At 60.5% G+C, this 22,595-nt stretch overlaps 1 protein-coding gene across 2 annotated transcripts; it reads left to right on the top strand.

Annotated features, from left to right (window-relative positions):
* Nucleotides 1–95: 95 nt before the first annotated feature.
* ARHGAP44 (Rho GTPase activating protein 44) lies at nucleotides 96–22,240 on the top strand. 2 transcript variants are annotated; one of them, XM_069032728.1, is made up of 20 exons: nucleotides 96–228; nucleotides 8,564–8,603; nucleotides 9,185–9,289; nucleotides 9,370–9,446; nucleotides 10,261–10,372; nucleotides 11,083–11,159; nucleotides 11,846–11,963; nucleotides 12,570–12,638; nucleotides 12,710–12,791; nucleotides 13,730–13,857; nucleotides 13,997–14,108; nucleotides 14,938–15,019; nucleotides 15,351–15,431; nucleotides 15,515–15,628; nucleotides 15,924–16,015; nucleotides 16,273–16,453; nucleotides 17,309–17,530; nucleotides 19,324–19,409; nucleotides 19,498–19,863; nucleotides 21,278–22,240. In XM_069032728.1, exons 1-20 carry the CDS (start codon nucleotides 176–178, stop codon nucleotides 21,424–21,426), a joined length of 2,346 nt encoding a protein of 781 aa, XP_068888829.1. In that variant the 5' UTR covers nucleotides 96–175; the 3' UTR covers nucleotides 21,427–22,240. The 2 variants fall into 2 exon arrangements, with proteins under 2 accessions (XP_068888829.1, XP_068888830.1); XM_069032729.1 differs by lacking the exons at nucleotides 19,324–19,409; nucleotides 19,498–19,863 and having other exon boundaries at nucleotides 99–228; nucleotides 21,278–21,381.
* The last annotated feature ends 355 nt before the right edge of the window (nucleotides 22,241–22,595 follow it).

The raw sequence follows: 22,595 nt of genomic DNA, 5'->3' as shown, positions 1-22,595 counted from the left end.
CGGAGCGCAGGCGGAGGCGCGGAGCGGCGCAGGGGCGGCGGGGCCCGCTCGGCCCGGCTCGGCTCGGCTCGGCCCGGCCCGGCTCGGCGCCGGGCGGGGATGCGGGAGGGGCGGCCCGCGGCCCCCGGCCCCGCTGCCCGCCCGCACTGCCCGCACCGCCCGCGCCGCCGCCACCATGAAGAAGCAATTCAACCGCATGCGCCAGCTCGCCAACCAGACCGTGGGCAGGTAGGGACGGGATGGGATGGGATGGGATGCGATGGGATGGGATGGGATGAGGGTGGGGACCCACCCTGCCCCCCCCAGCTCTGCCCACAGCCCCCATCCCGCACCCTGCTTCCTCCCGCCAGCCCCGCTGCACCCCCACCTGCCCGTTCCCAGCTCCCTGCCCGTCCCCTACCTGCCCCATCGCCCCAATCCCATGTGTCCTGCCTGCCCCACTGCCCTGATTCTGCCCCTTCCCTGCCTGCCCCACTGCCCCGACTCCCTGCCTGCACTCTGGCAGCCTCGCTGCCCTCATCCCACAACCTGCCTGCATCCTGCCTTCTCCCTGTCCACTCCCTGCCTGCCCCTCCGCCCTTGCTCCTGCCTGCCCCACTGCCACTCCTCAAAGCCACTCCCTGCCTGCCCCACTGCTCCTGCTCCGTGCCTGCTTCCTTGCCTGAGCCCTGCTTGCCCCACTGGCCCTAATCCCACTCCCTGCCTGCTCCCTGCCTACCCCAGGCTCTCAGGGAGATGCTCATTCTGCTCCCTGTGTGCACCTTGCCCTGCTCCCTGCCGCACCCTGACACCCTCTGTCCTCACCGTGCTCTACTCCCTACCCTCTCCCTGCCCCTCTCTCTGCCCCGCTCCCTCCTCCCTGCCCGCTCCCCTGCCTGTTAACCCCTGTCTGTCCGCTGCCCCACTCCCTGCCCCCTTTACCCACTACTCCCTGCCTGCCCCTGCCCTCCCCTTGCCTGTCCCCCTGCCCTGCCCACCCCCTCTGTCCCAGGGCTGCGGGGACAGTCCCCGGCCCCCCAACCCCGATGCTGTGGGGTGCCCCACTGCCCTGCCCCCCCGGCACCCCTGGCTGGCCCTGGCTGGCCATGGAGCCAGGGGCACTCTGAGGCTCTGGAGCCAGAGCCGTGCCCACGGGAATGCCCACGGGAATGCCGTGTGCACCGGTGCACGGCCAGGCCTGGGTTTGATGGTGGCTGTTGTGTAATTCCTGGAGATTTTGCATCGGGGGGGGGGCGGGAAGAGGATTTATTTATTTTCCCTTCCCATCGCAGCACTGGGGCACTGGCACAGCTGGAGCAGCGGCTCCTCATCCCCTCGGCATCCCCAGGGCTTCTGCTGGCACCCCCCGTGTGCCCCCCGTGTCCCCCATGGCACCGGGGGCACGTCTGGCTGGCCCGGGCTCCCTGGCCGGGCTGGAGTTGCAGCCCCACGGCCCGCAGCGGGCACGGGCTGGGGTGGCAGCGGCTGCGGCGTGGGGCTGTGGGAATGCTGGGCAGGGATGGGAGAGTGGGGGGGAACGTGGCTTGGGAGCTCCAGGAGTCTGGTGTGGGAATCCCTCACAGGAGTGGTGTGGGAATGCTGTGCAGGAGCACAGCGTGGGAATGTGGTGTGGGAGCGTGGTCTGAGTGTGGTGCCAGAGCGTGGTGTGGGATCATGGCACAGGAACGTGGCACAGGGAATGTGCGGGAGCACGGTGCGGGAGCGTGCTGTGGGGTCGTGGCACAGGGAATGTGGTGCCAGGAGCGTGCTGTGGGATCGTGGTGCGGGATCGTGGCACAGAGGATGTGGCACGCAGATCGTGCTGTGGGAATGCGGTGCGGGAGCGCTGGGAGCCCGGCAGTGCCTCCCGTGGGGGAGCGGCAGGGGGAGGCTGTTTCAGGGACATTTTCCCGCGGCATCTGCACCGGGCCAGGTTCCCTCTCCGGACCCTCCGAGGGGGCTGGACACATCCCCACCCTCTGGGAATGGGGGCTGTAAGGGGGGGTGTCCCCAGGTCCTCCAGCTCGGCGTGGGAGACGTGAGCCGGGCACTGCTCCCATCCCTGGCTCCAAAATGGTGCCTCTGACAGGGCCAGGAGCATCCTCCTCCCACATCCCTCCAGAGCACCCTGTCGTGCCCTCCTGCAGCCCCGGGAATGGGGTCGGGGGCTCAGATAAACCCCCAATAATCCTCTTAGGGGATGTGCTGGGCAGCTGGGAGGCTCCGGAGATACCCAGGGACAGCGGGGGGATGTGGCCCCTCTTTCCTGGGATGGGGCACCTGGAGCATCCTCAGGGCTTGGCTGGAGCTTGGGGACCATCCCTGTCCTCATGCTGGCTCTGCTGGTCCCCACCTCATCCACGGGCTGATGTTTATCCCTCTTCCCACTGGAGTCCTGAGCGGTCCTCTCCAGACAGCCAGGAATCAGGAATAATAGATAGGATTAAGGAATAATAGATGAAAACAGAGAATCATAGAGGGAAATAAGGAATAATAGATGAAAATAGGGAAAATAAAAGGAAGTAGGAAATAATATGTGGAAATGTGGAGTAATGCATAGAAATGAGGGAAGATTAATGGAACTGAGGAATAATTAATGGAATAAGGAATAAGAGTACAACCCTGGTGTTTTGTCTCCCTGGAAGAGGCTCGCTGGGGGACAAGCCCTACAACCTTTGGGGCTCTGAGGGCTGTCCCCTCCTCCTTGTCACCAAACCCTAGTGGGGTCCCCTTGCAGTGCCAGCGCCCCCAAGTCTGGGAACGGGGATCACCGGGATGGATCCTGTCCTGGGCTGAGGGCTGTGCTCACGTGGGAGTTGTCTCTCGGGGGCATTGCTGCATTCCAGGAAACCGGGGACAGCAGGGACAGCAGGGACAGCAGGGACATCTGCCCAGCCACCCCACAGGGTGTGCAGAGAGGTGTCCCAGCCCCTGGTGGCTTTTCCTGCTTTAGGTGGTGTGGTTTCCATTAAAAAAGGGAAGGAGAGAGGGGACTGAAGAGAAACTCATCTCCGTGGGTCGGCAGGAGCCAGAGGGAACACGTGGGAGCAGCCACGAGGGACCGAGGGTGAGGAGGAGACTCAGGGCTTGGGTCAGGATTAGGGCCAGGGTCAAGGTCAGTGTTAGGGCCAGGCCTAAGGTCAGGGTAAGGGTTTTAGCTAGGGTTAAAGTAAGGCTTAGGGTCAGGATTAGGGTTAAGGTCAAGGTTAAGGCCAGGATCAGTGCAGGATAAGGATCAGAACGGGGGAGTTACTGGGTCAGGGTAGGATCAAGATCAGGGTTAGGGTCAGGTCACGTGAGGAAGTGACTGTGTCCTTTCCAAATCCGGTCTGGAGCTCCGTGTCTCGAGTGCCCCCACGTTCCTTCCTGGCTCCACTTGGATGCTGGGAGCCAGCCCGGAGCTCCTGTTCCCACTGGGGAGAGCAGCAGCTCCCACAGGAGCTTGGGTGCCCAGTCTGGGAGTGAGAGGGACCAGTCAAAACCTCAGCTGGGCCCTGAGCATGGGGTTTATTTTAGTTTTGTTTAGTTTTGTTTTGTATTTTATTATTTTATTTTGAATTTATTTATTTTATTTACTTCAGCTTTCGGGGTTTTTTTGGTCATTTCACTTGACAGAAAGAACTGGGGATGCCCAGCCCAGCCCAGCCCGCACCTGGTACCCAACCCTGGGAAGAATTCCTGTGCCAGTCCGTGAGGAATATTCATCTCCGTGGGGTGGAAAGGGGGAAGGGAAACCAATGAGTGGCTGTAGAACATTCTGAGGAGCTTTCCTGCAAAGCGCTTTTATCTTTGTTTGTGTTTGTCCGTCCCATCGGGAGGTCCCGCCCTGGCTCCAGGCAGTGTGACAATGCCACCAGGGTGTCACCTCAGCCGCTCCAGCGGCCCGAACAGCCCCGGGAGTTTCCCACAATCGGCTCCATAGGGATTTTTTCCCATGGGGATTACACCGGGCACTTGCAGCCGCTGGCACAGTGACACGGCTGGGTTCCCAAAGGGCACAGAGGGAATGGAGGACACGGGGAATGGTGGCGGAAGCTCAGAGGGGTTGGATTTTTCCCCCTCGACCTTTCTGAGCATCCCACGCTGTGTCCCCCATCCCGGGGGCAGTGGTGGCACTTGGGGCTGGATGTCACCTCGGTGGCTTTCAGGGAGATGCTTTTCCAAGCACCAGGACATCGAGACAAAGCCTTTAAACACCGGGGTTATTCAGCAGGAGCATCCGGCAAGGAATAAGGACATTTTCTTCTGCTTGCACTGAATAGGGACAGAGGGAAATAAAAGCCTCACCCGGGATTTTTCCAACGGGATTTGCAGGCGGGAACAACATCCCGTAAATAGCTGGGTTCCCCATCTGCACTTCGGGGTGCCAGGGACTCGCTGTCAGCAGAACCCCCTGGGATTTCGGCTCTGGATCGGCAGATCCCGGCAGCCCCGGGGATATTTTTATCCTCCTCGCAAGGAGGCAGCGCTGACAACCTGGAACATTCATGGAGCGGGCTGAGGGTTTTGTCTCTGCTCCAGCAGCCTCAGGGCTCTGCAGGGGCTTCTCCACGATTTCTAAATCGGGATGGAAGCGTGGTCGGGATGCGACCCCGGGGAGGGAAGCGCCAGGAGCAAAGGGCCCCGAGCATCCCGAGCCAAAGGGACGCCAGCACCGAGCTCGCCACCGGGAAGAGGGCAGGAGATGAGGACAAGAGGCTTCTCTGCCTTTCAGCCTCTGTCCCCCATTTTGCTTTGCTTCATTCGCTTTTCCCAGCTGTGGGCAGGATGGAGGGAAGCTGCTCCGGCCCTCCCTGCCTGTTCCTCCCGCTGTTCCAGCCTGGCTCGGCTGCCGCGGGCTGAGCGCCGGCCCTGGGCCCGCGGGGAGGGCCCAGCTCCCCTCACCGCAGGTGCGGGACCGGGGCTGTGTCACCGCGGGCAGGACGCGCCGGAGGAGGCGCCGGCGGGGCCGTGTCCCCGCGTCGCGCTGGATGTCGCAGTCGGAGCCGTTTCCCGGGGGAGCTGAGCAGCGATTTGAGGATATCAATATTTGATGCTTTGCTTCTTGCCTGCTAAAAAGGCGCCGGGAAAAATCCGCGGCTCCGCTGGAGCTCGGCGGGTGCCGGGGTTTGAGCCGTCGGGATCTGTGTCCCCGGGGAGGCGGTGGCCAGGAGAGCTCAGGTGGCGGCAGGTGGGGACAGCGCGGTCGTGGATCAGAATCTGGCCTGGAATCACGGAGCCCGGCGCTTCCAGGAGTGTGGATGACACTCAGGGGCTTCCTCCTCCCTCTGGCAAACGCAGAGGGTGCCCGGTGCTTTACCCAGGGCTGGGGATGAACCTCACTCGCCAGCCTCTCTTCTGGGCTTTGGGGGCTTGAGCACCTGGAATTTTCCCGCAGGCACTGGAGGCAGATGAGGCAGGGCGGGGATGGAGCTGGGCACTGTCCCTGTGTCCATATGGGATGTGGGACAGACCCTCCCCTGGGAATCAGCGCTGCCGGCACGGGACGGCCTTGGCTGGGTGTTTGTGCCTCCCTCTCCAGCAGTGCAGCTATTTTTAGGCTGGAGCAAGGAGAAATTAGGGAACCAGCGTTGGTAATTAAATAGTGATTAAATATTTATGGACAGGCTGCAGCGAGGGCTGGCTGGGGCTGGGGTCAAAGGGGAGTTTGGGCAGGAGATGCAGGTGAGGGGCTCTTTGCGGCACCATGGACGTGCTCTGCCTCTGGAGATGCATCCCTGCTCCTGCTGTCCCCACACCAGTGTGATGCTTTTCCCGTTCAGAGATAAATTGCCATGAAATCCTTGCCACGCTCGGAGTTTTGCTGGCTCAGGGTCAGATCCAAGGCCGGCAGCTCCCTGTCATGGGTGGCCGGAGCACCAGAGGGGGCCGGTGGCAGGGGACAGTGATGGATGGTCCAGCCAGGCACAGGCGGCTGGCACGAGGAGATGCTCCAGGGAAGCACTGGCTCTGCTGCACCTCCCCAGGTCAAGGCTGTGGACACTCATGTATTTATTTGGGAATCAACATAATTTGCTTGATTGGTGTTGATTTCTGCTGGCAGCAATTAAATCGTGCACAGCAAATGCCCGAGCATGCTGTGACTGCATCCCCACTTGTTGGCTTTGGCTCTCCATGGTCACTGTCCCTTTCCCCAGCTGCCTGCAGGGATGGAGTCCGGCTGCTGCCTGAGCAGGGCCCGGGTTTGTGCTGGGAAAAACAGCTCGGGGTGGAAATCTGGAGGGGAGGAGCAGGATTTTATTTGCCGAAAGGAAAGAGGAAAGAAAGCGTTGGGAGCTGGGAGTGCTGGCTGCCTCTCCAAGGGGTGCTCCCACAGGATGTGTGTAACTCATGGAATGAAGTTTTGGGGGATTGGAGACCAGCCAGGGAAATTGGGTACCCCTCTCTTGGGAGGCACAGGAACCATCACCCGTCCTTACGTGGGATTGGTTGGAGCGCACCATGGGAGGGAGAGGGGAGCACAAAGCAGGGAGGTTTGGGGAAGGGCTGATGGAGATGCTCAGGGCTGAGCCCACTGGAAATGCTTTGCCAAAATCCCTGGAGAGATGCTGCCATCCTGCTGCTCCAGAAAAGGCAGTGGGATAATCTTTCTCCATCCCCACTGGATGCCCCGGGGAAATTCCTGGGTACCGGGCAGGCGCTGCTGGGGTCTCTTTGAGCATCTCAAAGCATCTCTTTGAACACCTTCGAGTGCCAACAAGGGCTCAGCACCCAAAAAATCCTGGGATGTGCAGGGCTGGCACACGGGAATGCTCTCTGGTGAAAGCATTGGGTTTTAAATGCTGAGGATGTGCTTAAACACAGATCAGGGCCACATTTCTGTTATTCTCTTTGAAACGTTGTTTTCTGCTCCTCAAACACTCCTCAGAGCATAGCACGGGTTGGGATGTGGCTGCTGGGAGAGACACCTGCCCACGGGACCTGGGATGTGCAAATCCCACCCACCACCCGGCTGGGAGAGCAGAAAACACAGGAAAAAAATCCCTTTTGCTGTTCAAGTGAGGAAGTGACTCCTGGGGAGTGAGCAGCAGGGATGTGCCAGCGGTGCCTCACTCCCTGCCACCTCCCACTCCTTCGGGATGCTAAAAATATCCTGAGCTGAGGACGGACGTTGTGGCTGTGCCTGTGGATATTTGCTGCTTTTTTCCCTGTTTGTGCTAATTCTGTGTCGCTTCCAATCCTGTCGAAATGAGAGTGAAGGTGATTCCCAGAGCAGGAGGAGGAGCTGCTCAGCCCTTGCTCGCAGGTGGGCAGTGCTCCTTACAGATGTTCTAATCTGTTCATTTCAATAACTTATTTTTAAAATTAAAATAAACAGGGTTTGTTTAATTTAATTTTTTTAAATTTATTTTTAAACCACCTTAAATCAGGTGCTGGGACATCTTTCATGCTCAAAGCAGATTTAATGCAGTTCATTTGGGGATGCCCTGGCACAGTTTTCCCACAGGGATATGGCTGACCCATCCCTGGCAGTGTCCAGGGCTGGGTTGGACAGGACTTGGAGCAGCCTGGGATAGTGGAAGGTGTCCCTGCCATGGCAGGGGGCTGGAATGATGAGCTCTAAGCTCCCTTCCAGCCCAAACCATTCCATGATTCTGTGATTTGCGTTTTCTGCAAGGCTTTGGATGGGATGTGTTTGTGGGTGAGCCACTCCTGTGCCATGCTCACTGTCTGAACCTTGCTCTGTGTTTGCTCCTTATTTCCACTATTCCAACACTTCCCTCCCTCTCTCCAAGCTGAGAATCCAGCTTGGATGGCAGGGACCAGACTCAGGAAATAAAGGTGTTTTTTTCAGGATGACAGCACCAATCTCTCTCTGTCCCTTGACGAACCTTTAGGGACTGATTGGCTGAATCACAGCTCTGCCCCAGCTCACATTGACAGAGCTCGTTTTTCCAAGTGAAAGGATGCGCTGAAGTCGTTGAAAACCCTGGGAAAAGGAATAAATGATCCGGATGTGATGGTTTAAATGAGCCTGAGCAGCTGTGGTGCAGGGCCCTGGGCTCAATGCTGCGGGTCCCCGGGCCGAGGACAGCGGGTTTGTGCCTCCTCCTGCATCCCGGCGCTCCTCCCTCGGGAAGGCAGCGGCTGCCACGGGCTCTGGAGCGGTAAATCCGTCTCCAGTGAGCAGCAGGAAGGGCTCTGGCCAGGCTCCGGGCAGCAGCTGCCGCCTCACATCCCGTGGCTGCCTCCGTGTGAGGAGGCTCAGCCGTGCGGACGCGCTGTCCTTGGGATCCGGAGGGAGTCCAGCGAGCCGCGCTCCTGTGCTGATACAGCGCCCCTCTCCGCAGCACTGCCCGCTTCCTTCTGGGAATTTCGCATCCCTGTTTTCCTTGGGATCATGGAAAAATAAGGGGGAGATCAGATGCAGGCCCTGGATTGGTGTGGAACCTGGCAGTGAGCCATGGAGATGCTCCATCCTTTCCTTCTTTAGGAGACGAGGCAAAGGCTGGTGGGAGCAGAGATCCTTAAATCCCCCCTGCATCCTGATGGAAAAGCACATCCCGGGTCCGTGGTGTGCACAGGGCGCTGCTGCACGTCCCAGACCCTTCCCCAATGCGTTCTCTCCTCTTCTGTCTTGCAGAGCCGAGAAGACCGAGGTGTTGAGCGAAGATTTGCTGCAGGTGAGGTTCCCTCAGAGCCACCCCAGGGTGTCCCATGGGGGCTGCAGCCATCGGCAGCTCCCTCTTGGTGCTGCAGCGTCCCAGGGCAGTGGAGGGGCTGGAGGGAGGAGGAGGAGGGACTGGGAGCATGGGAAGTGACACTGCCTCCCTCCCACGAGCCTCCCAGCCCTTTCCCAGCCCGGGCTCCAGGTCAGCAGGAAGTGGATCCAGGGATGGCAGCCTGATCCAGCTGGATTGCAGCTCCATGTCCTGCGCCGGGGAAGGGACGTGTGACAGCAGGGGACAGGGCCCAGAGCTGCTGGGTTGGGGGATTCCAGCAGAACAGGCCGAGCCAAAAACCACACGTGGGGCTTGGAGCATCCAGGGATCACACGGCTGTGATGCTCAGCTGGCGTCCCTCGGGGACATCTCATCCTGGTGCTCTTTGCCCCCAGAGCAGGGAATCCAGCTGATGGGATCCTGGGGTGGTGGGTGATGGGATCCCAGGGTGGTGGGTGATGGGATCCCGGGGTGGTGGGTGATGGGATCCCGGGGTGGTGGGTGATGGGATACGCCGGTGATGGGCTCCATTGCTCCCGCAGGTGGAGAAGCGGCTGGAGCTGGTGAAGCAGGTGTCCCACAGCACCCACAAGAAGCTGACAGCCTGTCTGCAGGGCCAGCAGGGCCTGGATGCCGACAAGCGCTCGGTGAGGGCGGCGGGGCCAGGATCCAGGGGATCCAGGGGGATCCAGGGATCCGGGTGGGAACGCAGCCCCTCTCTTTGCAGAAGAAGCTGCCGCTGACGACGCTGGCGCAGTGTCTGATGGAGGGATCGGCCGTGCTGGGGGACGACTCCCTGCTGGGGTAAGGGCGGCTGGGGCTGCCCCGGGGGAACACTGCCAGGGGGGCTGGGGGCTGGGACAGTGCCAGGAGTGCTGCTGGGAATGTGCTGGGAATGTGCTGGGAATGCTGCTCCTCCTTGGCTTTGATGCCAGTAACAGGGATTCACTGCTGTGTTGGAGGGGCTGGGGGGATCTCGGTGGTTAATTCTTCTCCTCCTTGTATGGGCTGGGATCCTGTGATCGTCCAATGTAAACTGCATTTATGGACTTTTATATTCATATATTCATACCGATATTTTTATGTATTATATATCTATATATGAGTTATTACTATTTATATACTTATATATGATTTATCATTATTTATATATTTATATTTGTAAATGTTATATATTTCTGTATTTCTATATTACTTATTATTAATATATTTACAAATGTTTTACAAATATTTAAATGTTTACATGTGATTTATTATTCATATATATATTTTTTTATTATATATATTTTTATTGATATAGATATTTAAAGTCCATACAGTTTTAGACTGGCTTAATAATAATATATAACATAATACTAATACATAATATAATAGTAATATATAACAATTATATAGCTAATAATATGTCATAATATAATAATCTAGTATTTTAATTATTATTATATCATTAGAAGTGCAATTCTTAGGGAATGAGCTTTCCTGGCATCCTGGGTGCCACCCTCTGCCAAGGAGGGGCTGCCCTGTGCCACTCCCGGAGCCCCGGTGGTGCTGGGTGTCCCCTGTCCCCGCGGTGGCTGCAGGACCATGTCCCCAGCCCCAGCCGTGCCTGTCCCTGCAGGAAGATGCTGCGGCTGTGCGGGGAGGCCGAGGACAAACTGGCGCAGGAGCTCATCCACTTCGAGCTGCAGGTGGAGAGGGACGTCATCGAGCCGCTCTTCGTGCTGGCTGAGGTGAGCTGGGGGCTCCTGGGGGTCCCTGGGGTGTCACCGTGCCGGGGAAGGGAAGGGTCTCCCTGCTTCGGCCGCTTGTTTGGTTCCTGGCCCCTGGAGCCGTGTCCTGCTGGCTCCTTCCTCTGCTCCCACTGCTCTTCCTCCTTTCCCAAACACAGGGGGTTCACACTCCTATTTCTGATCCTTTTTTTTCCAAGCCCCAAACACTTCCCGTTGTTGTTGGGGGTTTTCCCTCTCCTTTTCCCCTCTGCTGCTGAATTTGTTTTTCAATTTTTCCCGATGCTTTTCCCCTCCTTTTGCACCCAGCAAAACCTCCTGGGCTGGGCTTGGATTTTGTCCCCCCGGCACAAACAGGAGCTTTGGGTGCTGCTGGTCCAGGGCTCCCAGCTGTTCCCAAATCCCTCTGGTGCCTGTGCATGGGGCCTTTGCACTGCCATCTCCAGGAGCCCTTTTCCTGCCCTCATCCGGCTCCCCAGGAAGCTTTGACCCCCCAGGGCTGCTCCTCTCCGATTCTGGAGCTGTCGAGGTGTGGCACATTCCGGGTGGGACGCGCAGGAGGGATCAGCTGGGCTGTCTCCCTAAGGATGTTAAATTAAGGAGCTGCGTCCTGACCCGCCCAGCTTGCCCCAGCCCAAACCCCCAGGGTGTGACCCATCCCTGGACACCTCTCCAGGGGTGTTCATCTCCTCCCACTCCATGTGCTGCTGCAGGTGGAAATCCCAAATATCCAAAAGCAGAGGAAGCACTTGGCGAAGCTCGTGCTGGACATGGACTCCTCCAGGACGAGGTAGGAAGTGCCTTCAGGTGCTTTTTAAGGAATAAAAATTCCCAAGCCCTGGGTAGCTGCAGGGAGAGCAGCTCCTGGGCCCCTGGCGCTGCAGTTCCCTTGGGACAAGAGGTCCTGGCTGTGTCTCTGTGGGCCGTGAGTTCAGTTTTGCAATGAGCCATGATTACTGCTCCTGTCTTCAGAATCCATGGACCCCTTTTCCTTGGCTGCCCTCTGCAGCAAAAGTGTATTTTTTTCTGGCAGAAAGGGTTACTTTGTACTTTTTTCCGTGTCCTGGTGAGTTCTGATGCAAAGAGCCAGGTGCTCCTGCCCCTGCAGAGGGGCACTGAGGGCAGCTGGGATGACTCGGGATTGTCCCATGCCACTGTTGAGTTGTCCAAGCCCCCACTCCAGCATGTCCTGGGAGAAGTTTGAGAGGTGTGCACAGTCCCCAGCATCATGTCCAGGCTCTCCCATCCCCTTCCTCTCTCCTCCCACCTGGATAAGGCTCCTTATCCTGCAGGAAAGAATTCCTTGGAGCGCAGTGTGTGCAGTGCTGCGGGGATGGGGACGGCTGGGGGTGGGAGTGGGTGCTGAATTCCAGCTGGACTGGGATCATCTCCTGCTGCTCAGCCCTGGGACCATGGTGGCCACCCAGGGCCGCTGGGATGTGGTCACTGCTCTGCACCGGTCCCTGTTCCCCGCAGGTGGCAGCAGTCGGTGAAGTCCTCGGGCCTGGCCAGCAACCTGCAGCCGTCGGGAGCCAAAGCCGACGCTCTCAGGGAGGAGATGGAGGAGGCAGCCAACAGAGTGGAGATCTGCAGGGTACCAGGGCCACTCCTGGCCGAGGGGGGACTGGGGGCTCCCAGACTCTGGGGAGAGCTGCAGCCTCTCCTCTCACCCTGCTCTGCATCTTCCCTTTCCCCTGCCTGTGCTGAACCCTCCTCTGGCTGCTCCCCAAACGCAGTGCGGTGACATGGGGTGATGCTCCCCAGCCAAATGGGACATCCCCAGCTCCTCTGTCACCATTCTCCACATCCCACTGGAGCTGGAGAGCCTCCCATTCCCTGGGAACCCATCCTGGCAGAGCTCAGCACTGGGTACATCCAGCCCTGGCCCTGTTAAAGACATTTCTCCACCTTCTCTGTGCTGGGTTTATTTCCCATCATTTTCAAGCACTAAGAGGGACTTTGACCCCCTTTCCATGGGATAAGAGGGACTCCAAGATCCCTTCTTTGTGCACTTTGGGGGGACCTGGACCCTGATCAGGCTGCAGTGGGGGAGGCTCCCAAACCTCCCTGACACCCTAACCCTGTGCCACCCTGGCTCCTGCTGGGACCAAGCTGGTCCCTCCTGGTGGCTCCAGAAGGGCCGTGGTGGTGGCACTGGGGCAGCAGGGGAGGGACGGTGACGGATGCTCTGTCCCCGCAGGACCAGCTCTCGGCTGACATGTACAATTTTGTGGCCAAAGAAGTCGACTATGCAAATTATTTTCAAACTGTAAGTGCCACCCACCCCCCGGCTGTGCCTGTCCTCGGCGGCGCGGTGACCCCGGTGCCGTGTCCCCGCAGCTGATCGAGGTGCAGGCCGAGTACCACCGCAAATCCCTGGCGCTCCTGCAGAACTTCCTGCCCCAGATCAAAGCCCAGCAGGGTGAGTGCCCACAGCTCTGTCCCACTCCCACCCGAGGCACCGAGGGCCTGTGACAGGCTCTGTGTGACCCCACAGGGACAGCTGAGCACCCTCCTGCTGCTTGTCCTGCCTGCATCCTGCCTGTCCCAGTGCTGGGAGGGGATCCCATCCCCATCCCTGTTGGCTGGGGGGGCAGGATCCGTCTGCACGGAGAGGGGGAAACCTGCCCCAGTGTGGTGAGGGTGGGCAGGCCCTGGCACAGGGTGCCCAGAGCAGCTGGGGCTGCCCCTGGATCCCTGGCAGTGCCCAAGGCCAGGCTGGACACTGGGGCTGGGAGCAGCCTGGGACAGTGGGAGGTGTCCCTGCCCTTGGCAGGGGTGGGAATGGATGGGCTTTGAGGTCCCTTCCAACCCAAACCATCCTGGGATTCTGTGGAAATCCCCATCGAGTGCAGCTGGAATCCCAGCACTGAGGGGGGGTTTGGGGGTCTCTCTGGGGGTGCAGCATCCAGAGGGTCTGGGCTGGGAGCCTGAGGTCAGGGTGAGCCCCAGGCAATGGCCCCAAAAGCAGCTCCTTCCCAGGTCAGGGCTCCTGGTGCTGCTGTCGCTGCAGTTGGGCAGGGAGGGATTTGTATTTCATTTTGCCCTCTATCCCACAAAATATGCCTGCCTTAAACTGTGATGGAAAAAGGGGAGAATATTGCAAAGGTTTGCCTGTTGTTACCCCTGTGGAAAATGCAGTCCAGCTCCTTTGAAATCCTGGATGGCTGGAAAACATTTTGTTTGGATTTCACCTTTCAAAAGCACTTCTTGAGCTGCCACAGGTGCAGGGCCCTGTTCTTCTAAGAACACCCAAACAGAGTATTTTACTGCCAAAACTGTGATCCAAGGGCCTTTTGGGGAGGGGATGCTGGATCTGGCACCCTCCTCCCTCTCCTCTGCCCCCTCTGCCCGTCACAGAGGCGTGGATGGAGAAGCCCTCCTTCGGGAAGCCCCTGGAGGAGCACCTGGCAGTCAGCGGGCGGGAGATCGCCTTCCCTGTGGAGGCCTGCGTGACCATGCTGCTGGAATGTGGGATGCAGGAGGAGGTGGGTACTGGGTCCCACCCTCGCTGGGCATGATGGAAGGGGCCATGGGAGTCCCCAGGGCCAGGGCAAGGAACCGGAGGGGTGCAGGGACATCCCCAGCCCCAAGTCCTGTCCGACACTCCCCGTGTCCTCTGCCCAGGGTCTCTTCCGTGTGGCTCCCTCGGCCTCCAAGCTGAAGAAGCTCAAGGCTGCCCTGGACTGCTGTGTGGTGGACGTGCAGGAGTACTCAGCTGATCCCCACGCCATCGCAGGTGGGGCTCCTCGGGGTGGGGCACCCCCCAAGGGCACCCTGAGTGGGATAAGTGGCACCAAGTCCAGCTGGAGGCCAGGAACCAGTGCTTCAGCCCAGGGGTTGATGCTGGGTCTGATTTTGTTCAATGCTGTCATTCATTAATGGCCTGGCAGATGGGGCAGGTGGCACAACCTGGGGACAGTGGCTGCCCCAGAGAGGTGCTGCCATCCAGAGGGACCTGGCCAGGCTGGAGATGAAGTAAACAGGGATACAACCATCATCCAGTCACACTAATGAGGGTGGCCCTAACAAGAGTGACACTGATTAGGTGATCTCTGCAGGAGCAGGGAGTGGTTGGGAAGACTCACGTTAACATCAGACTTCCCATCTTCTCTCACCTCCTCTGAGGGAATTCCCTCCCCAGGCACAGATCCGAGCCCATGGGGCTGCTCTGGAGCATTGGCTGGGGCTCCATGGCATCCCTGCTCCCCTCTGGGAATGGGGGCTCTGGCAGGCACAGGATTGAACCCTGGCTTCCCAACGGGAACCTGTTCCCAGCACAGGGAGCTGGGAATGTCCCATGCAAAAACAAGTGATGGAGACCTGGGAAAACACCTGCGGGAGGGAACTGGGAAGGTGCCAAGAGGGACTGGGGGGTGGCAAGGTGGGTGCTGGGGGCTGGGGGTGCCACGGGCTGCTCCGAGTCAGGGAGACCAGCGGGTGCTCCGGGATGTGGTGGGGGGGAGGTTGGGGGGGATGGGAGTCCAGTGCCCAGGAGCAAAACCGCTTGGTGCCCAACAGCCAGTGCCAGCTGCAGTGCCAATCCCTGTGTCCCCTGTGTGCCACAGGAGCCCTCAAGTCCTACCTGCGAGAGCTGCCCGAGCCCCTCATGACGTTCGAGCTGTACGAGGAGTGGATCCAGGCCTCCAAGTGAGTCTGGGACATCCCCCCCGTTCCTCCGTGGCACGGGTGGGGACAGCCTGGGTCCCCGTGCATGGTTTGGGTTGTTTGTGGCACAGCTCACAGCGTTTGGGGTGTTTCCTCTGGGCTCTGAGAGCCAGGAGGTGGTGAGAAGTCCAACATGCAATGTCTGCTGAAGGCATTCCTTCTCCTTTTGACTGGCTTTTGGGGATTAATTTACTTATATAATGTTGGTGGCAGCCTGAGGGTCTCGCAGGGTCCCCAAGGGCAGGGCTGGTGGGGTCCACAGCCCCAGGGCAGGGTGGGAATGGGGGATAACGCCCTCTCCCCCTCCCTGCAGCATCCCAGAGCAGGAGAAACGGCTGCAAGCTCTCTGGAACGCCTGCGAGAAGCTGCCCAAAGCCAACTACAACAACATCAGGTGAGCCCAGGGCCAGCAGGACACGGGGAGGGGACACACAGGGTGTGACCCGTGCACTGACCCGCTTGGGATCGGCTGTCCAGGTACGTGATTAAATTCCTGGCCAAGCTGACCGAGTACCAGGATATGAACAAAATGACCCCGAGCAACGTGGCCATCGTGCTGGGGCCCAACCTGCTGTGGCCGCAGGCCGAGGGGTGAGCGCTGGGGGAGGCGGGGATCCTGCTGGGAGCCCTGCTGGGAATCCTGCTGGGAGCCCTGCTGGGAATCCTGCTGGGAGCCCTGCTGGGAATCCTACTGGGAATCCTGCTGGGAGCCCTGCTGGGAATCCTGCTGGGAATCCTGCTGGGAATCCTGCTGGGAGCCCTGCTGGGAATCCTGCTGGGAATCCTGCTGGGAATCCTGCTGGGAGCCCTGCTGGGAGCCCTGCTGGGAATCCTGCTGGGAGCCCCGCTGGCCTGCAGGGGTTGCTGAGCTGCCGCCCCCGTGCAGGAACATGACGGAGATGATGACGACGCTGTCGCTGCAGATCGTGGGCATCATCGAGCCGCTCATCCAGCACGCGGACTGGTTCTTCCCGGGAGGTAGGGTGTGTCCCATGGTCGTGGGGACAGCTGGGCTTCCGGGCACCTCCTGGGAGGGGGCTCAGAGCTCCCAGGTTTGTTTTTGCCAGCCCCCTCGGCTCGCTGGAGCTCAGGCAGGGCTCTGGCCAGGCTCAGCACAGCACTGAGCCCAACCCTGCTGCTCCAGCCCCCCCTGAGCGTCCCTGCAGTGCCAGCACCCCAATCCTTCCCCTCCCTGAGGACACTCCTCCCACCACCATCCTTCATCCCTCCCCCAGACATCGAGTTCAACGTGACGGGGAACTACGGCAGCCCCCTGCACGTGAACCACAACGCCAACTACAGCTCCATGCCCTCGCCGGACATGGACCACGGCGAGCGCCGGCAGCACGACCAGGCCCGGCGGCCCCTCAGCGTGGCCACCGACAACATGATGCTGGAGTTCTACAAGAAGGATGGGTAGGGTCACTGCCAGGGTTTGGGCACAGGGAAGGGGTGGCTTTGCCACCACCTTGGGGTGGGTGGCACTGAGCTGGTGGAGGTTGGGTGGTCCCAGGGTGCAGGGACCCCCTGCTTTCCATGCCAGGCTCTTGGGGGTGTTCAGGTGAACCCACGCCTGCCCCCAGCCCACTGCAGATGGGAGTGGGGTGGCCCACGGGGTGACACCGAGGCTGTGCCACGCCAGAGATGGGTGTCCTGGTGTCCTCAAGGTCTGCAGGATTTGCTCCAGGGGAAAGCTTCCCATTCCCACCCTATGCATGCCCCCTGTCCATGACATGTCACAGGGACCTCAAATGGTCGAGTTGGCTCCAGAAAACACCCAGAATTCTCCCCATCCCAAAAATGCCCCCACTTCCAGAAGATATCCCAAGCTGTCCCACCACTGGCATAGCCTGGTCCCTCCTGAGCCCCCCCGCCCCCACTCTCGAAGCCCCTCAGCCTCGCAGCTCCTTTGCCCAGCAGTGACCTCTCACCCTGTGCACTGTCCGGTTTAGGGGGTTTTCACACTAATAACCATTTGTTTCTGCCCATGCAGCCTTAGGAAAATCCAAAGGTACCGTATCCTCTGCAGTGGTGCTGGGAATCTGCAGGGAGGGTGCAGGGAGGGTGCTGGGAGGGTGCTGGTGCCTGCTGGTTCTTGGGGGAAGGGAGAGGTGGCCGATGGGTGACACAAACCCGTCCCACGCTGCCACCCCTGCCCTATTGCCCTGTAGTGTGGAAGAGGCGTTTTTAGGGGCCCCAAAGGAGTGGCGAGGGGGTGCTGGAGGTGCCCTCCTGCCGGGTGGGTGCTGACCCCCGTCTCTGTGTCCCCAGCATGGGCGTCAGGGTGATGGACACCTCGTGGGTGGCTCGCCGAGGCACCTCAGCGGGGCGCAAGGCGACCTCGGCCCCCCCGGCCGCGCAGCCCCCGGCCCCGCCCGCCGAGCTCCCCCCCACGCCCCACTCGCCCATTCCCGAGCAGTCGCCGGAGATTTCAGCAACGCCCTCCCCGCCTCCCACCAGCTTCGGCTTCCCCTCGGCAGCCGAGCGGACAAGGTAAGGCCACCGGCACCCCGTGTCCCCGAGCCGGGCGTCGTCCCGGCGAGTGAGGCCAGCAGCGACACAACCTCTCGGTGCGGGAGAGGACGCTCAGCATCCTCGGGAGAGGAGCAGCATCTTTAGGGCAGAGGGAGGAGAGGATGCTCTGCATCCCTGCAGCCACTACCACATCCCCATCCTGCCATTCCCATGAGAACCGTGCTGCCTTCAGGGATTTTCCTGAGGGCCCCTTGCCCGGGTGTCCCTGGGCTGTAGCGGAATTTGGGCTGGAGGTGCCAGGAAGGTGCAGGGAAAACCCTCGGGGAGCCCAGCGGCCCCTGAGACCTTCGTCTGCCCAGGGTCTGAGTCCGGCTTTAATTGCACAGCTCATGTGGGAGAAAGCGCCTAAATCCCTCTTTTCTGCCCCAGAAGGGAAGCGGAGCCGGGCCGGGTGCTCACACTAGGCAGGGGGCAGCGCCGGGAGGGTTCGGCACCACGGGGGCTCCCCCGCCGCTCCCTGCTCCCCGCCAACGCTTCTGCTCTTTTACGAATTTCCCCTCCCTTCTGTGTGACTTCTGCCGGTTTTTAGGGTGCTTCTGTACCTTTGCAGCAGGGCTGACCCGGCAGCCGCCCGGCGCAGCGGCGGCCCCAGCGCCCCCCCGCCCCGGGGACCCCCCGAGCCCCCGCTCCCCGCCCTGGGCGCAGCCCCTGTGGCCCGCCCCGCTGCTCGCCCGCCCCTGCTCCCCGCGCTGGCCCCCGCTGGCCCCGTGGCACTGTCCCCGCCTGTCCCCCTGGCTCTGCCTCCCCGCCGCGGCTCCCCCCGCGCCCCCCCTGCCCCGGGGCGGCCGCCCGCCCGCCCTCGCCGCAGGACTCGGCCCCCCGAGGTAACCGCGGGACCCGGGGGGGGGCTGGGGGCGTCACCGCCGGCCGGGGGGACCCTGGGGCCCGGGGGAGGGTGGCCACGAGCGGCGGGGGTGGAGGAATCCCGGGGGGGCGGCGGGAGGGGGCACCGGGTGCTGAGTGCTGGGTGCGGGAAGGAGCTCACGGCTCTCCCTCTTCTTCTTCTTCTTCTGCTGTTTATTTCCAATTTTCTTTTTTATTGTTATGACTCATGTTTTACATTTTCCTTTTATTTGATTTTTTGGCTTTATTTTTGTTTTATTTTTAAATTATATTTTTCATGATTTTTGAGTTTTCTTTGTTATTTTTCATTTACCTTTATTAATTAATTCTCTTGTATTTTCTGGTTTTAATTTTATTTCTAATTCTTTGAATGTTTAATTTTTGCGTTCTGATATTTTATTTCTATTTTTCATTTATTTTCATTTTATTTCATTTTTAATTTTACTTTTATTTGTTATTCTTTGCGGTTTTATGCTTGATACTTTTACTTTCCCTTTCGGGTTTTCTTTTCTATTTTCTATATTATTTTCTATATTTTCTATATTTTCTATATTTTCTATATTTTCTATATTCCTTTCCTTTCCTTTCCTTTCCTTTCCTTTCCTTTCCTTTCCTTTCCTTTCCTTTCCTTTCCTTTCCTTTCCTTTCCTTTCCTTTCCTTTCCTTTCCTTTCCTTTCCTTTCCTTTCCTTTCCTTTCCTTTCCTTTCCTTTCCTTTCCTTTCCTTTCCTTTCCTTTCCTTTCCTTTCCTTTCCTTTCCTTTTTCTTCTCTTTCTTACTCCTTTTCTTTTTCCTTTTCCATATTTTGCGGTTTTTTTCCTTTTTCTTCCATTTCTCTTTTCCCTTTTCCCCCTTTCCCTGTTTCCTCTTTCCTTCCCTTGCCCGTTCTGTGCCCCGTGCCCGCCCCAGCACTTTCAAGCCCCCGGAGCTGTCCCCGGGGCCGCCCCCCGCGCCCGCCCCCGCGGCCGAGCAGAGCCCGCACTCGCTGCGCAAAGGTAGGAGCGGGGCGGGGCGGGGCCGCGGGGGGGTCCCCGCGGGGTGACCCGGCCCTGACCCGTCCCTGTCGCTGTGTCTGTCCCGCAGGGGCCAAGAAGCTGGCGCCCATCCCGCCCCGGGCGGCGGGGGAGGCGGGCGGGGGGCAGCCGTCCCCGGCCAGCTTGTCCCCGACCCCCCCCAGCACCCCGTCCCCGTACGGCCCCCTCGGAGCCCCCCCCGGAGCCCCCCCCGGAGCCCCCCCCGGAGCCTCCCCCGGGGCCGGGCCGCCCCCGCCGCCCCCGCTGCTGCCGTCCCCCGCCGCCGCCGCCCCCCGGGCCCGGGCCGCCCCCAAAGCGCGGCCGCGCCCCGCGCTGCCCCCCCCGCCGCAGCCGCCCCCGGCCGCCCCCGCACCCCCCCAGCCCCCGGAGCCGCCCCGCCTGGACACCGCGGGCCCCGGGGACGGCGCGCTCACAGGTAACCCCGGCGGGGGGGGGGGCTCTCGGGGGGGTGGCAGAGTCCCCCAGGACGGGGACAATGGCCCTGGGAACACAGGACCGAGCCCTCGAAGGTGGTGATGTCCCCAGGAAGGTGGCACCCTCCCCGGAAAGGTGGAAGTGTCCCTTGGAAGGCAAAACGCTGCCCCGGAAGGTGGCAGTGCTCCCCAGGAAGGTGACAATGTGCTTGGAAAGGCAGAACTGTCCCTAGGAAGTTGGTGATGTCCCCAGGAAGGTGACAATCCATTCTAGGAAATGGCAGTGTCCCTGGGAAGGTGGAGATCTCCCCAGGGAGGTGACAATAGCAGAGGCAAGGTAGAACTGGCCCCAGCGAGGTGGTGCTGGCCCAGGAGGGTGCCAACATCCCCCTGAGGGTGGCCAGGTACTCAGGAAGGTGGTGATGGCCCTGGAAAAGAGGAACTGTCCCCAGGACAGTGGTGATGAGCCCAGGGAGGTGACAATGCAGTCGGGAAGTTGGCTGTGTCCCTTGGGCAGTGGCAGTGTCACCAGGGATGCGACATCCCGGGGAAGCCCCGGGAGCTGTGCTGCTGCCCCTGCCGCTCTGCCCTCCCTGGCCCTGGGCTGTGTTGGTGCTGTGTCTCCCCGGGGTCCCTGTGCTGCTGGAGGGGGACGGCCAGGGGGATGCTTTGGAAGTGCCAGGTGACACTGGGGACCCCAGGGGACACAGAGGCTGCGGGAGTGTCCCAGTGTCCCTCCCATGGGGTCCGGCAGGGCACAGGGATCTGTTCCCTGTGTGCCCGTCCTGCCTGTGAGGGGTGGGACAAGGTGAGCAGCAGCAAGTCCCGGGCACGCTGTGGGGCTGGTCAGTGTCCCCAGGGGCTGCCACCTGCCTTTGCGGGGCATTGGCATGGGTGTGGCTCTGCCAAGGCAGTGCTGTGGGCCTGGCATGGCACCCTGGCAAGGACGCAGCCCTGACATCACACCCTGGCATCGCCCCGGGCCTAGCTGCAGCTTCACTGTCCCACTGCGGGACAACAAAGTCCCTGAGCCATATCCTGAGCAACATCCCTGGGAATGTCCCTGGGCAGTGTCCCTGGGCCAGGCAGCTGTGGCAGAGGTGCTTTTTCTACCTGAGGGAGTTGCTCTGCTCTCAGCAAGGGACACGGTGACACTGCCTGCCTGTGCCTGTGCTCACCCTGTCACTTCACAGGTGCAGCCTCACCCTGCGGGTCCCCTGGGAGAGGGGACAGAGGTGTCACCCAGGCTCAGGGGGACAGAGCTTCGTGGGACACGGGCAGTGTGTGGGGACAGCTGGTGTCACCGCCCTGGCTCGGGTGGGGTCCACAGAGCAGAGGGCGGTGGTGACAGCCCTGGTGGTGGCACTAACACGGTGCCAGCCCCGGTGGGTGCCCCATCACTGTGCCCTCCCGCAGGTCTGCTCCGTTTTGAGGTCCCCTCCCTCCACGTGTCCCCGGAGGCCGCCCTGTGCCGGGACCCGCCGGAGGCAGTGCAGAGACTCTCGGGGCCGAGCCTGAGCCCGCGGCAGGAGGAGGAGGAGGAATCGGAGAGCACAGCCCTATGACAGTGTCCCTGTCCCCAAGCTCATCCGTGCGGCACCCAGGGGCCAGCACCGGCCACCGGCACCGAGGGCCACGGGCCAGTTTTGGGTGGCAAAGCGTCCGGTTTGGGGGCGGCCGCTGTTCTTTAGTTCATTTTTGTTCGCCTTATCCAGACTTTGCCTTTGAACCGGGTGCCTGCACCCCCTGCCCCGCAGCACCCACCACCCTGGGGTGATGCCTCCACGTCCTCCGTGCCCCGAGGCGGGTGCCACTGGGTGCTGGCCAGGTGACAAGGAGCTCGCCGGCGCTTTGCAGTGGGATTTCCTTTCTTCAGCTTCTTCCCCCTCTGCTTGTTTGGGAGCAGGATGGGACCTGACCAGCAATAACCTGGGGACGCAGGATGTGCCCCCCGGCTCTCGGGGTGCTGGCGGAGGAGGTGCACGTCCCTCGGCACCCGCTGTCCCCGGGGGTTGGTGGCTTTGGTCGTGCATGCACAGACAAATTAACCTTTTATCCTTTCCAGAGAGAGAAGATCTATATATATATATCAGCAGAGATATATATATATTCTATATTTGTATAGAGAGAGAGAAACTATAGAGAGATTTGTTTTATCTGGAGCCATTCCCGCCCGGCCGGTGCGAGAGGGAGGATGGAAATGGCAGCGCTTCGCCCCCACCCCGCTCGCGCCGTGCCCCCCGCCCCAGGTGGGCACCGGGGGGCACCAGCACCCCAAAGCAATCAATAAATCCAATAAATCCGTGTGCCACTTGCTGAGAACTGCCCGGCGGCACCGGCCTTTGCTTCCTGCCCCAGCCGTGGGGGGAGGATTTGGGAGTGCAGAGGGTTTGGGTGATAAAATGGTGGTTGGGGGTTCTATAGGGGCTGTCATGGATCTGGTGCCATGGGATGGGGCAGTGTCAGGCATGGGGGGCACACTGGGGCTCCCACCCTCTCCAGCTGAGCTGTGGCATGCAGAGCAGCGGAGGGGTCCTGTCCTTGTCACTGCCAGCACGCCTGGGCACCCCAGGGAAGCTGCCACACCCAGGGCTGCCAAGTGCCTGGGTGACAACAAGTGACAAACCCACGTGTCCCCTGCTGCAAAGCAGGGCCACAGCCATGGCAGCAGCAGTGGCACTGCAGGGGCCTTGGCCTGGAGCAGCCTCCAGCAAGGGATGGTCTCCTCCACCTT

This window comes from Aphelocoma coerulescens, chromosome 18, assembly GCF_041296385.1.
Source record: "Aphelocoma coerulescens isolate FSJ_1873_10779 chromosome 18, UR_Acoe_1.0, whole genome shotgun sequence".
Lineage (NCBI taxonomy): Eukaryota > Metazoa > Chordata > Aves > Passeriformes > Corvidae > Aphelocoma > Aphelocoma coerulescens.
The sequence above is the reverse complement of the archived record's forward strand: the minus strand, read 5'-3'. Positions and strand labels throughout refer to the sequence as shown.

Bases quoted from the DNA above. Each gene is read 5' to 3' on its own strand.
- ARHGAP44 (XM_069032728.1), top strand. From the start codon at position 176: ATGAAGAAGCAATTCAACCGCATGCGCCAGCTCGCCAACCAGACCGTG. The intron at 11,160-11,845 runs GTAGGAAGTGCC...TGTTCCCCGCAG, and splicing joins ATGGACTCCTCCAGGACGAG to GTGGCAGCAGTCGGTGAAGT. The intron at 12,792-13,729 runs GTGAGTGCCCAC...TGCCCGTCACAG, and splicing joins CCAGATCAAAGCCCAGCAGG to AGGCGTGGATGGAGAAGCCC.